Source organism: Notolepis coatsorum (assembly GCF_963971535.1).
Source record: "Notolepis coatsorum genome assembly, chromosome: 6".
NCBI classification, from domain to species: domain Eukaryota; kingdom Metazoa; phylum Chordata; class Actinopteri; order Aulopiformes; family Paralepididae; genus Notolepis; species Notolepis coatsorum.
The window spans coordinates 173,588,782-173,604,628 of NC_140170.1; the positions used below are offsets into that span (position 1 = coordinate 173,588,782).

The 15,847-nt window shown below is 43.9% G+C and overlaps 1 protein-coding gene across 1 annotated transcript in view; it reads right to left on the bottom strand.

Annotated features, from left to right (window-relative positions):
• Positions 1 to 15,847, bottom strand: part of st3gal8 (ST3 beta-galactoside alpha-2,3-sialyltransferase 8) — an 86,344-nt gene that overhangs the window by 18,385 nt on the left and 52,112 nt on the right. The window contains 4 exon segments of the mRNA XM_084317552.1: positions 520 to 521; positions 524 to 563; positions 565 to 635; positions 638 to 713. Of these exon segments, the coding sequence (XP_084173678.1) occupies positions 520 to 521; positions 524 to 563; positions 565 to 635; positions 638 to 713 (189 nt within the window).

The window sequence follows — 15,847 nt, forward strand, 5'->3', positions numbered from 1 at the left end:
AGATGGGATGGAGAGAGAGAGAGATGAGAGAGAGATGAGAGTGGGATGGAGAGAGAATAGAGGGGAGAGAGAGAAGGAGAGTGGGAGGGGAGAGAGAGATAGAGAGAGATGAGAGTGGGATGGAGAGAGGGAGAGAGAGAGATGAGAGAGAGATGAGTGGATGGAGAGATATATAGAGAGAGAGAGGGAGAGATGAGAGTGGGATGGAGAGAGAAATAGAGGGGAGAGAGAGAAGGAGAGTGGGAGGGGAGAGAGAGAGAGAGTAGAGAGAGATGAGAGTGGATGGAGAGCGAGGGGAGAGAAAGAGATAGAAAGAGACAGAGAGAAAGAGAGGGGGACAGAAAGAGAGAGAGGAGAAGAAAAATGGAGTGAGTTGTTTTTACAAGAGGTTATTAGAAAATTATGGGGGGGGGGGGGATTATGAATATAAAGATCATTTTAAACATAGAGATAATCACAAGAGTACCATACAAGTAGTATAAAATCATAAATAAATGTAATATTATACATGTACTCCACCTGATGACTGCAGCATGGGAGTCGATCAGCTTGCCGTGTTTGGATTTGCCGCAGGTTGCCAGAGTTGCCGACCACAGCGCAACTACGGCAACTGGAGGGGCGGGGCCTGAACTCCCGGAGGGCGGGGCAATGACCCCGAACATCTTTGACATCACTTCCTCTAGAGTCTGGTCTTGTCCGGAGCGTTGCAGGCCCTGAGGGTGGCATCAGTAGAGACGGTCAACAGTAGAACTCTATGAGGTGATGATGACGGGTCTACTCTTCTGTCTCATTTGAACCTTTATTTACCAGCTTTATTTTATTCATTTCCACACATTCGCACGGAAACACAGAAGAGAGTCCACACGCTAAATTAGTGTTCTTCAGGGCTGAGACACAGCACTCTGGTGCCACAGGCTTAGGCTGCCCAGTACAACCAGTCTGACACTGTTGACCACTAGGAGCTGCCCAGTACAACCAGTCTGACACTGTTTACCACTAGCAGCTGCCCAGTACAACCACAGTCTGACACTGTTGACCACTAGCAGCTGCCCAGTACAACCACAGTCTGACACTGTTGACCACTAGCAGCTGCCCAGAACAACCACAGTCTGACACTGTTGACCACTAGCAGCTGCCCAGTACAACCACAGTCTGACACTGTTTACCACTAGGAGCTGCCCAGTACAACCACAGTCTGACACTGTTGACCACTAGGAACTGCCCAGTACAACCACAGTCTGACACTGTTGACCACTAGGAGCTGCCCAGTACAACCAGTCTGACACTGTTGACCACTAGGAGCTGTCCAGTACAACCACAGTCTGACACTGTTGACCACTAAGAGCTTCCCAGTACAACCACAGTCTGACACTGTTGGCCACTAGGAGCTGCCCAGTACAACCACAGACTGACACTGTTGACCACTAGGAGCTGCCCAGTACAACCAGTCTGACACTGTTGGCCACTAAGAGCTGCCCAGTACAACCACAGTCTGACACTGTTGACCACTAGGAGCTGCCCAGTACAACCACAGTCTGACACTGTTGGCCACTAGGAGCTGCCCAGTACAACCACAGTCTGACACTGTTGGCCACTAGGAGCTGGATCAAATGCCTTATTCTATAAAAGAAATCACGTTTTAGACTCACAGACCATAATACTAGGTCAGGCTTCAAGTTAGAATAGAATAGACTTTTAATTGTCATTGCACACAAGTATACAACGAAATTTCAGGGGAGCTCCCACAGACCGTAGTACAATATATACATACATGTAACACATAACACTGTACATATAACAGAATATTTTAAATAATAAAGTGCATGATGAGCGGTAACATAGTGGTTATCAAGTCACCAACTTGATCAAGTCACTATCAAGTTGTGGACCCCAGGAAGACTAGCTGGTTGCCATGGCACCAGCTAATGGGGATCCGTAATAAAATCAAAAAAATAAAATAAAATAAAATCAAGTCCAGGTAAGTGCATGGTGCACATGAGGGGACAGTCAATGAGAGTTTAACAGTCTGACTGCTTGGGGGAAAAAGCTGTTCATAAATCTTGAACTCTTGGCATGTATGGACCGGTATCTCCTCCCTGAGGGAAGGAGCTGAAAGAGGTGATGTGCTGGGTGAGACTGGTCCTTGATGATACACTTGGAGCGGTGGAGGCAGCGGGAGGTGAAGACGGAGGTGATGTTTGGTAGAGGAGTCCCGACGATCCTGCCTGCCGCCTTCACCACCCTCTGTAGAGCCTCTTGCTCTGCCTTTGTGCAGCTGGAGAACCACACAGACACACCGTAGGTCAGCACACTCAACCGCACAATGATAAAAGTTGACAAGGAGATTTCGTGGCAGGCCAGCCTGCTTCAGCTTCCTTAGGTAGTATAGGCGTTGCTGAGCTTTAACGATCACTGAGGCGGTGTTGGTGCTCCAGGACAGGCTCTCACTCACACTGAGACCCAGGAACTTGAACTCAGTGACCCTCTCCACTGCCTCGTTGTTGATGAGCAGAGGGGAGTGGTCAGCCTTGATCTTCTGAATCCACTATGATCTCTCTTGTTTTCTTTATGTTGAGCGCCAGGTTGTTGCTGTCACACCATGGCTGTAAGGTCTTCCACCTCCCTCCTGTAGGCAGACTCATTGTTGTTTGTTATGAGACCCACAACTGTGGTATCGTCTGCCAACTTGATGATGTAATTGGAGGGGTAGGAGGGGGAACAGTCGTGTGTGAGCAGGTGTACAGTAGTGGGCTGAGCTTAGGGCTGGGCTTAGTGCTAACTATCTCTTGTAGAACAACATGTTTTTCTCCCAAATCGACCTGCATCTCCCAATCATTAGCCCCCTTTAGGTGACCATGTAATGGCTGCACCCTTTAGGTGACCATGTAATGGCTGCACCCTTTAGGTGACCATGTAATGGCCGCACCCTTTAGGTGACCATGTAATGGCCGCACCCTTTAGGTGACCATGTAATGGCCGCACCCTTTAGGTGACCATGTAATGGCCGCACCCTTTAGGTGACCATGTAATGGCCGCACCCTTTAGGTGACCATGTAATGGCCGCACCCTTTAGGTGACCATGTAATGGCCGCACCCTTTAGGTGACCATGTAATGGCCGCACCCTTTAGGTGACCATGTAATGGCCGCACCCTTTAGGTGACCATGTAATGGCTGCACCCTCCACCCAATTACATCCTTAATTCACCTGTACTCTTCTGCTTTCAATTCCTGCCGCTAAGCTTTTCAAAACTGGTTATGTCTCCATGCATATTTGAAAGAGAAAGACTAGTCTCACACGACGGGTCCCTGTCTACCCACTGGTTTAAGTTCTGTGGTGATGGCAATGGCAACGCATCATAAGTAGCTCCTATTAGGAATTTGATATGATGTTCCTCCAAACTGCACAGGTCCTTCCAGCTAATCGTCCTCTTCTCTACACTTTCCCAGTTCATCCACTGTCCCTGCTCAGCTTCTGTACATACATGTACGTACAAATGTATACAAATATTTTAAAGACTCAACAAACAAACATTCTGTGAGGCTTCATTCGTTGGAAATCCTTCTGACTTTACTACAGTAACTAACGACCAGAGGCAGAACACAGGTAAGAGACACACACAGATACACGCACGCACGCACGCACACACACACACACACGCACACACACACACACACACACACACACACACACACACACACACACACACACACACACACACACACGTTACAAGAACACAGACAGATACACATACACACATGTACACTTCAGGGAAATTACACACACACACACACACACACACACACACACACACACACACACACACACACACACACACACACACACACACACACACACACACACACACACCACACACACACACACACACACACACACACACACACACACACACACACACACACACACACACACACACACACACACACACACACACACACACACACACACACATGCACAAAGTACACCTCTAGCACTGCTGGCCAAAATACTGAGATAAATATCCCTAAAATGTCTCTCTCTCTCTCTCTCTCTCTCTCTCTCTCTCTCTCTCTCTCTCTCTCTCTCTCTCTCTCTCTCTCTCTCTCTCTCTTCTCTGTCTCTTGTCTCCTCTCCTCTGTCTGTCTCCCCCCTCTCTGTCTCTCTCTTTCTGTCTCTCTGAAGAAAGACAGACCTACAGCTCACAAAGGCAGCAGTAACTAGCGATGGTGGACACACTATATTATATGATATCATAAAGTTAGAACCAAATACTAAAACATTTACAGTATCTATACCAAGAAAAACGATTTCATTTGATCAACAAAACATGTCATTATTATTGATGAGTATTGATATCAATAAGCAGTATCAATTGTGGTATTGGTATTGATAAATTGCAGAGACTGCATGCAGGTGCAGTTTCCTCATGACATGGCTGTCATTGTACCCCTTTCTCTCTCATCTTGAACACTTCTTTCATGGTGACTTGACTTGGTCTTGCTTGACCTTTAGCAGTGAGCCGACTCGATTTGCTCAAATCTAAACACACACTTGGGACTTGTTCAAAACTCGAAGGTTAAGACTTGAAAACTGCTTGTGACTTGCCCATGTGTGACTTGCCCCACCTCTGTGAATAACTACCATTTTATCTGAAGCCATAAATTAGCCTCCACACATCAAAGTGCTGACCCTCTGCCAGGGAGGCCCGTGCCTGGTGCCAGCAGCGCTGCTTTACAGTAGAACATGGCTCCGTTCATTCTGTTTTACTTGGTGTCAGTCTACCAGATGTGAGCGGGACCAGTCACTAGGAAAATGTCTGTAGTTCAGTGGACAGACTCACATAGATGTCAATGTTTTATCAGTGTTTCCCCTACCATTGCCTTGGCGGGCCCGCCCCTCCAGAAAAAAATTATAATAAATTTTTTTTATAAAAAAATAACATTTTCTTTTATCGCAAAATAAATAAATAAATATTTGATTTTAAATTTTAAATTTTTTTTTTATTAAAGTTTGCTTTAATCACAGTAACGTTGGCGAGCTAGCTAAATTATACATACATCGGTTTTCATATAAATCAATCTTCACTAAGACTTTAAAACGGTGGTCTACGGAGACTAGGGCTGACCCCTATTAGTCGATTAGTCGACTAATCGGTCGAAAGGAGCCGTAGTTGACTGCCAACCTCTTAGTAAAAAAAAAATTTAATAAATAAAGTTATTTATAAAAAAATATTTTGTTTAATTTTTTTTATCATTCTTTCCAAAAGAAAAGAGGCCTAGAAGCGTGGTTAACGCTAATGGCACGCATACCAGAGGCTAACTGCCTAAGAAAACAGGCACAGAGGCACTGAAAGAGGATTTCACCCATCTAATGAACACACTAGACTAGACAAATATCAAGATGTATCCATCAGTGGACCAATTGCATGCTTTTGCAGAGGACAAGAAGCCTTCAGTCGACTCCTTCAGACATTAAGCACCCCCCACAGCCCAGATGGAATGATACAAAAAATAAAATATATATATTAGGGCTGTCCCCGACTAAGGATTTGGATAGTCTACTATGATTGGCCAAAATGTGCCGTTAGTCGACTATTAGTAAAAATAAAAAATAATATATATATATATTTTTTTTATCATTCCATTCCATGGCTGTACTAAAATGTGGTGTTCCACAAGGGTCCATTCTAGGACCCTTGTTGTTTTGATCAAGTTTATTGTCACCTATATTATTCGCTGATGACACAAATCTCTTTGTTACTGACAATAATTTGTATTCCCTTTCTGGACTCATACATTTTTCCTATTGGTTTCAGTTAAACAAGTTATCACTCAATGTAAAAAAAATCTAACTTAATTATTTTTTGAAATAAGAACAAAAACATTTCAGACAGAACGAAGATTTGTATCAATAACAATGAACTTGCACAAGTTCAATGAGAAACTCTGCTATAAGACTCATTGTGAAATTGTTTGCAAGAATGTTTAAAAGGCATTGGGCATTATAAAAAGGGTTAAAACCATTAAAAAAGAGCACATTACTAACTTTGTATTACAGTTTAATGTATCCTCACATCTCTTACTGCAATATAATTTGGGCCAACACTTACCATTCAGTTCAGTTCTAAGTTACTTTATAGAACAACAGAGCAGCTTAACACTTTGAGTTTCTTTACAAAGTTCAGTTCTAAGTTACTTTATAGAACAACAGAGTAGTGCATCTGAATGAACTGGTCTCACTGCAGAGAAACACGGTCGTACAGGGAATTCTTCAATACAAATTTTTCCAACGATTGTACAAACATGTGACTTTGCTTCATTCACTCATCTCTTATACGCCACAAAGAAAGAACAACACTGTCAACAAGCTGAACAGAACCAACCAGGGTTCTTCTCGTGATCAGGACTTGGCTCTGCTCTGTTCTGGCTGAGTTCTGCGCTTCGGTTTGTGGGTTGCATTGGGTTGGGTTGGACCGGACAGAGACGGAATTGAGTCTAATGAGAGAGAGAATGTCAACACATCTTTCTGAGAAAACTCTGCTGGAGGAGGGGAACAGGAAAGAGTGTTTCAAGTATGTCTCTCTCTCTGTCTCTATCTCTCTCTGTGTGTGTGTCTCTCTCTCTCTATCCCCCTCTCTCTCTCTCTCTCTCTCTCTCTCTCTCTCTCTCTCTCTGTATCTCTCTGTGTGTCTCTCTCTCTCCCTCTCTCTCTCTCTCTCTCTCTCTCTCTCTCTCTCTCTCTCTCTCTCTCTCTCTCTCTCTCTCTCTCTCTCTCTCTCCTCTCTCTCTCTCCTCTCTCTCTCTCTCTCTCTCTGTATCTCTCTGTGTGTGTGTCTCTCCCCCTCTCTCTCTCTCTCTCTCTCTCTCTCTCTGTATCTCTCTGTGTGTCTCTCTCTCTCTCTCTCTCTCTCTCTCTCTCTCTTCTCTCTCTCTCTCTCTCTCTATCTCTCTCTGTGTGTGTGTCTCTCTCTCTCCCCCTCTCTCTCTCTCTCTCTCTCTCTCTCTCTCTCTCTCTCTCTCTCATCTCTCCTCTCTCTCTCTCTCTCTCTCTCTCTCTCTCTCTCTCTCTGTATCTCTCTGTGTGTGTGTGTCTCTCTCTCTCTCTCTCTCTCTCTCTCTCTCTCTCTCTCTCTCTCTCTCATCTCTCTCTCTCTCTCTCTCTCTCTCTCTCTCTCTGTCACTCTCTCTGTATTCTCTCTCTGTCTCTAGAGTCTATATGTTTCTCTCTGTCGCTCTCTCTGTTCCTCCTCTGCATCACACTGATCCCACAACCTCTGCATCACACTGGTCCCACAACCTCTGCATCACACTGGTCCACAACCTCTGCATCACACTGGTCCCACAACCTCTGCATCACACTGGTCCCACAACCTCTGCATCACACTGGTCCCACAACCTCTGCATCACACCTGATCCCACAACCTCTGCATCACACTGGTCCCACAACCTCTGCATCCACACTGGTCCCACAACCTCTGCATCACACTGGTCCCACAACCTCTGCATCACACTGATCCCACAACCTCTGCATCACACTGATCCCACAACCTCTGCATCACACTGGTCCCACAACCTCTGCATCACACTGGTCCACAACCTCTGCATCACACTGGTCTCACAACCTCTGCATCACACTGGTCCCACAACCTCTGCATCACACTGGTCCCACAACCTCTGCATCACACTGTCCCACAACCTCTGCATCACACTGGTCCCACAACCTCTGCATCACCACTGGTCCCACTCTCTGCATGTGTTCTTCATGCTCAGACCCTCAGGCGCTCTGTGTCATTACTAGTCATCTCTGCGGTGAACCGTATGAGTCTGCCAGGAGACGCACCCAGGGAGAGGCCTTCCTGCTAATTAACTCCAAGAAGAAGAACGTGTAACCATGACACTGTCTCCCTGCTAATTAACTCCACCAAGAAGAACATGTAACCATGACACTGTCTCCCTGCTAATTAACTCCACCAAGAAGAACATGTAACCATGACACTGTCTCCCTGCTAATTAACTCCAAGAACATGTAACCATGACACTTATTTACAACAAATGAACGTTTTTTGCATGTATACTATAACTATAATTTGTTCTCTTCAGGTGTGTGTTCCTAATACATGCAACAGGGCAGTGATCTAATCTCTGAATCTAAAACACCATTTGCAATAATATTGTCACTCCTATTAGAAAAAGATAATTAAAATATGTCTCTGGTTACTGCTCTAACCCTACATGTACATGTCTCTGGTTACTGCTCTAACCCTACATGTATATGTCTCTGGTTACTGCTCTAACCCTACCTGTATATGTCTCTGGTTACTGCTCTAACCCTACATGTATATGTCTCTGGTTACTGCTCTAACCCTACCTGTACATGTCTCTGGTTACTGCTCTAACCCTACATGTATATGTCCCTGGTTACTGCTCTAACCCTACATGTATAAGTCTCTGGTTACTGCTCTAACCCTACATGTATAAGTCTCTGGTTACTTGCTCTAACCCTACCTGTATATGTCTCTGGTTACTGCTCTAACCCTACCTGTACATGTCTCTGGTTACTGCTCTAACCCTACATGTATATGTCTCTGGTTACTGCTCTAACCCTACATGTATATGTCTCTGGTTACTGCTCTAACCCTACATGTATAAGTCTCTGGTTACTGCTCTAACCCTACATGTATAAGTCTCTGGTTACTGCTCTAACCCTACATGTATATGTCTCTGGTTACTGCTCTAACCCTACATGTATATGTCTCTGGTTACTGCTCTAACCCTACATGTATATGTCTCTGGTTACTGCTCTAACCCTACATGTATAAGTCTCTGGTTACTGCTCTAAACCCTACATGTATAAGTCTCTGTTACTGCTCTAACCCTACATGTATATGTCTCTGGTTACTGCTCTAACCCTACATGTATAAGTCTCTGGTTACTGCTCTAACCCTACCTGTATATGTCTCTGGTTACTGCTCTAACCCTACATGTATATGTCTCTGGTTACTGCTCTAACCCTACATGTATAAGTCTCTGTTACTGCTCTAACCCTACCTGTACATGTCTCTGGTTACTGCTCAACCCTACCTGTATATGTCTCTGGTTACTGCTCTAACCCTACATGTATATGTCTCTGGTTACTGCTCTAACCCTACCTGTACATGTATCTGGTTACTGCTCTAAACCCTACATGTATATGTCTCTGGTTACTGCTCTAACCCTACATGTATAAGTCTCTGGTTACTGCTCTAACCTACATATATGTCTCTGGTTACTGCTCTAACCCTACATGTATATGTCTCTGGTTACTGCTCTAACCCTACATGTATAAGTCTCTGGTTACTGCCTCTAACCCTACATATATGTCTCTGGTTACTGCTCTAACCCTACATGTATAAGTCTCTGGTTACTGCTCTAACCTACATGTATATGTCTCTGGTTACTGCTCTAACCCTACCTGTACATGTCTCTGGTTACTGCTCTAACCCTACCTGTATATGTCTCTGGTTACTGCTCTAACCCTACCTGTACATGTCTCTGGTTACTGCTCTAACCCTACATGTATAAGTCTCTGGTTACTGCTCTAACCCTACATGTATATGTCTCTGGTTACTGCTCTAACCCTACCTGTATATGTCTCTGGTTACTGCTCTAACCCTACCTGTACATGTCTCTGGTTACTGCTCTAACCCTACATGTATATGTCTCTGGTTACTGCTCTAACCCTACATGTATATGTCTCTGGTTACTGCTCTAACCCTACCTGTACATGTCTCTGGTTACTGCTCTAACCCTACATGTATATGTCTCTGGTTACTGCTCTAACCCTACATGTATATGTCTCTGGTTACTGCTCTAACCCTACATGTATATGTCTCTGGTTACTGCTCTAACCCTACATGTATATGTCTCTGGTTACTGCTCTAACCCTACCTGTACATGTCTCTGGTTACTGCTCTAACCCTACATGTATAAGTCTCTGGTTACTGCTCTAACCCTACATGTATAAGTCTCTGGTTACTGCTCTAACCCTACATGTATAAGTCTCTGGTTACTGCTCTAACCCTACATGTATAAGTCTCTGGTTACTGCTCTAACCCTACATGTATAAGTCTCTGGTTACTGCTCTAACCCTACATGTATATGTCTCTGGTTACTGCTCTAACCCTACATGTATATGTCTCTGGTTACTGCTCTAACCCTACATGTATATGTCTCTGGTTACTGCTCTAACCCTACATGTATATGTCTCTGGTTACTGCTCTAACCCTACATGTATAAGTCTCTGGTTACTGCTCTAACCCTACATGTATATGTCTCTGGTTACTGCTCTAACCCTACCTGTATATGTCTCTGGTTACTGCTCTAACCCTACCTGTATATGTCTCTGGTTACTGCTCTAACCCTACATGTATAAGTCTCTGGTTACTGCTCTAACCCTACCTGTATATGTCTCTGGTTACTGCTCTAACCCTACATGTATATGTCTCTGGTTACTGCTCTAACCCTACATGTACATGTCTCTGGTTACTGCTCTAACCCTACCTGTATATGTCTCTGGTTACTGCTCTAACCCTACATGTATATGTCTCTGGTTACTGCTCTAACCCTACATGTATATGTCTCTGGTTACTGCTCTAACCCTACCTGTATATGTCTCTGGTTACTGCTCTAACCCTACATGTATATGTCTCTGGTTACTGCTCTAACCCTACCTGTACATGTCTCTGGTTACTGCTCTAACCCTACATGTATATGTCTCTGGTTACTGCTCTAACCCTACATGTATATGTCTCTGGTTACTGCTCTAACCCTACATGTACATGTATCTGGTTACTGCTCTAACCCTACATGTATATGTCTCTGGTTACTGCTCTAACCCTACATGTATATGTCTCTGGTTACTGCTCTAACCCTACATGTATAAGTCTCTGGTTGCTGCTCTAACCCTACATGTATAAGTCTCTGGTTACTGCTCTAACCCTACATGTATATGTCTCTGGTTACTGCTCTAACCCTACATGTATAAGTCTCTGGTTGCTGCTCTAACCCTACATGTATATGTCTCTGGTTACTGCTCTAACCCTACATGTATATGTTTCTGGTTACTGCTCTAACCCTACATGTACATGTCTCTGGTTACTGCTCTAACCCTACATGTATATGTCTCTGGTTACTGCTCTAACCCTACATGTATATGTCTCTGGTTACTGCTCTAACCCTACCTGTACATGTATCTGGTTACTGCTCTAACCCTACATGTATATGTCTCTGGTTACTGCTCTAACCCTACATGTATATGTCTCTGGTTACTGCTCTAACCCTACATGTACATGTCTCTGGTTACTGCTCTAACCCTACATGTATATGTCTCTGGTTACTGCTCTAACCCTACCTGTACATGTCTCTGGTTACTGCTCTAACCCTACATGTATATGTCTCTGGTTACTGCTCTAACCCTACATGTATATGTCTCTGGTTACTGCTCTAACCCTACCTGTATATGTCTCTGGTTACTGCTCTAACCCTACATGTATATGTCTCTGGTTACTGCTCTAACCCTACATGTACATGTCTCTGGTTACTGCTCTAACCCTACATGTATATGTCTCTGGTTACTGCTCTAACCCTACATGTATATGTCTCTGGTTACTGCTCTAACCCTACCTGTACATGTCTCTGGTTACTGCTCTAACCCTACATGTATATGTCTCTGGTTACTGCTCTAACCCTACCTGTACATGTCTCTGGTTAGTGCTCTAACCCTACATGTATATGTCTCTGGTTACTGCTCTAACCCTACCTGTATAACGGAACGTAGGCCAAATGCGTCCACATTTTTATAGGATTCTATCACATTTTCATAACAATAGCACCCTGCGCCGTTTTCATTGAGGTTTCTTACAAATTAACGATGCTCTATGTTGTCCTTTATATGCCGATTATCATTAGAATCTTAAATTGTACCATATGTCCCCCTTTAGACAACATATGTAACGCTACCAGCGCACTTTTGTTAAGATAATTAGTTGGCCATTCTCGGTCGCTATACCGAGGTCGCAGTATCATTTAACGCTGTTCAGATCACGTCGGAGAATAATAGACACATCCCAGTGACCTGCGACCTGTGCTAACGCTCTTGGGAAATGCAGTGTTGTAGTTCTCAACATTTTCAGCCTTTAATTTTAAACCAATGCTGCCATCTACTGACAACAAAAAAGTGTTGTCTAATCGTCACCTTGAGAGCTACTTCCGTATACAGCGCCGCCCCAAACCCATTCTAGAGATTACCACTTTTTGCTGGGAGTGGGGCGTGGCCGTATTTGGTCCCAGACAATAAGAGTGGCTGCAATTGGTCACTGTGACGTTATGTCTCTGGTTACTGCTCTAACCCTACCTGTACATGTCTCTGGTTACTGCTCTAACCCTACCTGTACATGTCTCTGGTTACTGCTCTAACCCTACATGTATATGTCTCTGGTTACTGCTCTAACCCTACATGTATATGTCTCTGGTTACTGCTCTAACCCTACATGTATATGTCTCTGGTTACTGCTCTAACCCTACATGTATATGTCTCTGGTTACTGCTCTAACCCTACATGTATATGTATCTGGTTACTGCTCTAACCCTACCTGTATATGTCTCTGGTTACTGCTCTAACCCTACCTGTACATGTCTCTGGTTACTGCTCTAACCCTACATGTATAAGTCTCTGGTTACTGCTCTAACCCTACATGTATATGTCTCTGGTTACTGCTCTAACCCTACATGTATATGTCTCTGGTTACTGCTCTAACCCTACATGTATATGTCTCTGGTTACTGCTCTAACCCTACATGTATATGTCTCTGGTTACTGCTCTAACCCTACATGTATATGTCTCTGGTTACTGCTCTAACCCTACACGTATATGTCTCTGGTTACTGCTCTAACCCTACATGTATATGTCTCTGGTTACTGCTCTAACCCTACCTGTATATGTCTCTGGTTACTGCTCTAACCCTACACGTATATGTCTCTGGTTACTGCTCTAACCCTACCTGTATATGTCTCTGGTTACTGCTCTAACCCTACCTGTATATGTCTCTGGTTACTGCTCTAACCCTACATGTATATGTCTCTGGTTACTGCTCTAACCCTACATGTATATGTCTCTGGTTACTGCTCTAACCCTACATGTATATGTCTCTGGTTACTGCTCTAACCCTACATGTATATGTCTCTGGTTACTGCTCTAACCCTACCTGTATATGTCTCTGGTTACTGCTCTAACCCTACATGTATATGTCTCTGGTTACTGCTCTAACCCTACCTGTATATGTCTCTGGTTACTGCTCTAACCCTACATGTATATGTCTCTGGTTACTGCTCTAACCCTACATGTATATGTCTCTGGTTACTGCTCTAACCCTACCTGTATATGTCTCTGGTTACTGCTCTAACCCTACATGTATATGTCTCTGGTTACTGCTCTAACCCTACCTGTATATGTCTCTGGTTACTGCTCTAACCCTACATGTACATGTCTCTGGTTACTGCTCTAACCCTACATGTACATGTCTCTGGTTACTGCTCTAACCCTACCTGTACATGTCTCTGGTTACTGCTCTAACCCTACCTGTATATGTCTCTGGTTACTGCTCTAACCCTACCTGTATATGTCTCTGGTTACTGCTCTAACCCTACATGTATATGTCTCTGGTTACTGCTCTAACCCTACCTGTACATGTCTCTGGTTACTGCTCTAACCCTACATGTATATGTCTCTGGTTACTGCTCTAACCCTACATGTATATGTCTCTGGTTACTGCTCTAACCCTACCTGTACATGTCTCTGGTTACTGCTCTAACCCTACATGTATATGTCTCTGGTTACTGCTCTAACCCTACATGTATATGTCTCTGGTTACTGCTCTAACCCTACCTGTATAAGTCTCTGGTTACTGCTCTAACCCTACATGTACATGTCTCTGGTTACTGCTCTAACCCTACATGTACATGTCTCTGGTTACTGCTCTAACCCTACATGTATAAGTCTCTGGTTACTGCTCTAACCCTACCTGTACATGTCTCTGGTTACTGCTCTAACCCTACATGTATAAGTCTCTGGTTACTGCTCTAACCCTACATGTACATGTCTCTGGTTACTGCTCTAACCCTACCTGTATATGTCTCTGGTTACTGCTCTAACCCTACATGTATAAGTCTCTGGTTACTGCTCTAACCCTACATGTATATGTCTCTGGTTACTGCTCTAACCCTACATGTACATGTCTCTGGTTACTGCTCTAACCCTACCTGTATATGTCTCTGGTTACTGCTCTAACCCTACATGTATAAGTCTCTGGTTACTGCTCTAACCCTACATGTATATGTCTCTGGTTACTGCTCTAACCCTACATGTACATGTCTCTGGTTACTGCTCTAACCCTACATGTACATGTCTCTGGTTACTGCTCTAACCCTACATGTATATGTCTCTGGTTACTGCTCTAACCCTACATGTATAAGTCTCTGGTTACTGCTCTAACCCTACATGTATAAGTCTCTGGTTACTGCTCTAACCCTACATGTATATGTCTCTGGTTACTGCTCTAACCCTACCTGTACATGTCTCTGGTTACTGCTCTAACCCTACATGTATATGTCTCTGGTTACTGCTCTAACCCTACATGTATAAGTCTCTGGTTACTGCTCTAACCCTACCTGTACATGTCTCTGGTTACTGCTCTAACCCTACATGTATATGTCTCTGGTTACTGCTCTAACCCTACCTGTACATGCCTCTGGTTACTGCTCTAACCCTACATGTATACGTCTCTGGTTACTGCTCTAACCCTACCTGTATATGTCTCTGGTTACTGCTCTAACCCTACCTGTATATGTCTCTGGTTACTGCTCTAACCCTACCTGTACATGTCTCTGGTTACTGCTCTAACCCTACATGTATATGTCTCTGGTTACTGCTCTAACCCTACCTGTACATGCCTCTGGTTACTGCTCTAACCCTACATGTATACGTCTCTGGTTACTGCTCTAACCCTACCTGTACATGTCTCTGGTTACTGCTCTAACCCTACATGTATAAGTCTCTGGTTACTGCTCTAACCCTACCTGTATATGTCTCTGGTTACTGCTCTAACCCTACCTGTATATGTCTCTGGCTGGCCCTGATGACAGAAACAGAGCTAGTGAACCAGCCCCTGGCCTCATGGGGGCTGAACTTGGACGTAGATGTGATGATGTTAGCAAAGCGAGGAGAAGGAGCTCTGCCCACTCACCTATAAATCTCTTCTCAATTATATAATTTGCTAATGCAATTTTACTGCACCGAGTAGCAGAGCCAATTCTATCAGCGAGCATCATGATTTACACAACAAATCACTAGTTTAACCCTCTATGATCCAAATCTAATCTTTCCACTGCAGCTAAACACTGCAAAGCCATTACGTCTGAGTCCCTCGGGGGTAAAATGATTTTTCCCGAATAGGTCCAACCTGCCACTGGGAACAGCTGACGACTGGACCTGTTTTCATCAGTATGTGTTGCTTCCAACATTCTGAACAGGCTTTCAGAACATAAGCTGTTGAATAAGCTTAGAATAAATAGCGTGTTGCAGTCATGTGACTTTTACACATAGTGTGAAGGACTTCCATTACGACATGGTTGGGAATGTTGAGACTACACTGTAGGTTGTAGTATTCAGTGCAGTATAGTACAGTACAGTACAGTATAGTACATTATAGTATAGTATAGTGCAGTGCAATATAGTATAGTACAGTATAGTACAGTGCCATACAGTATATTATAGTATAATATAGTATAGTACAGTATAGTATGGTGCAGTGCAAT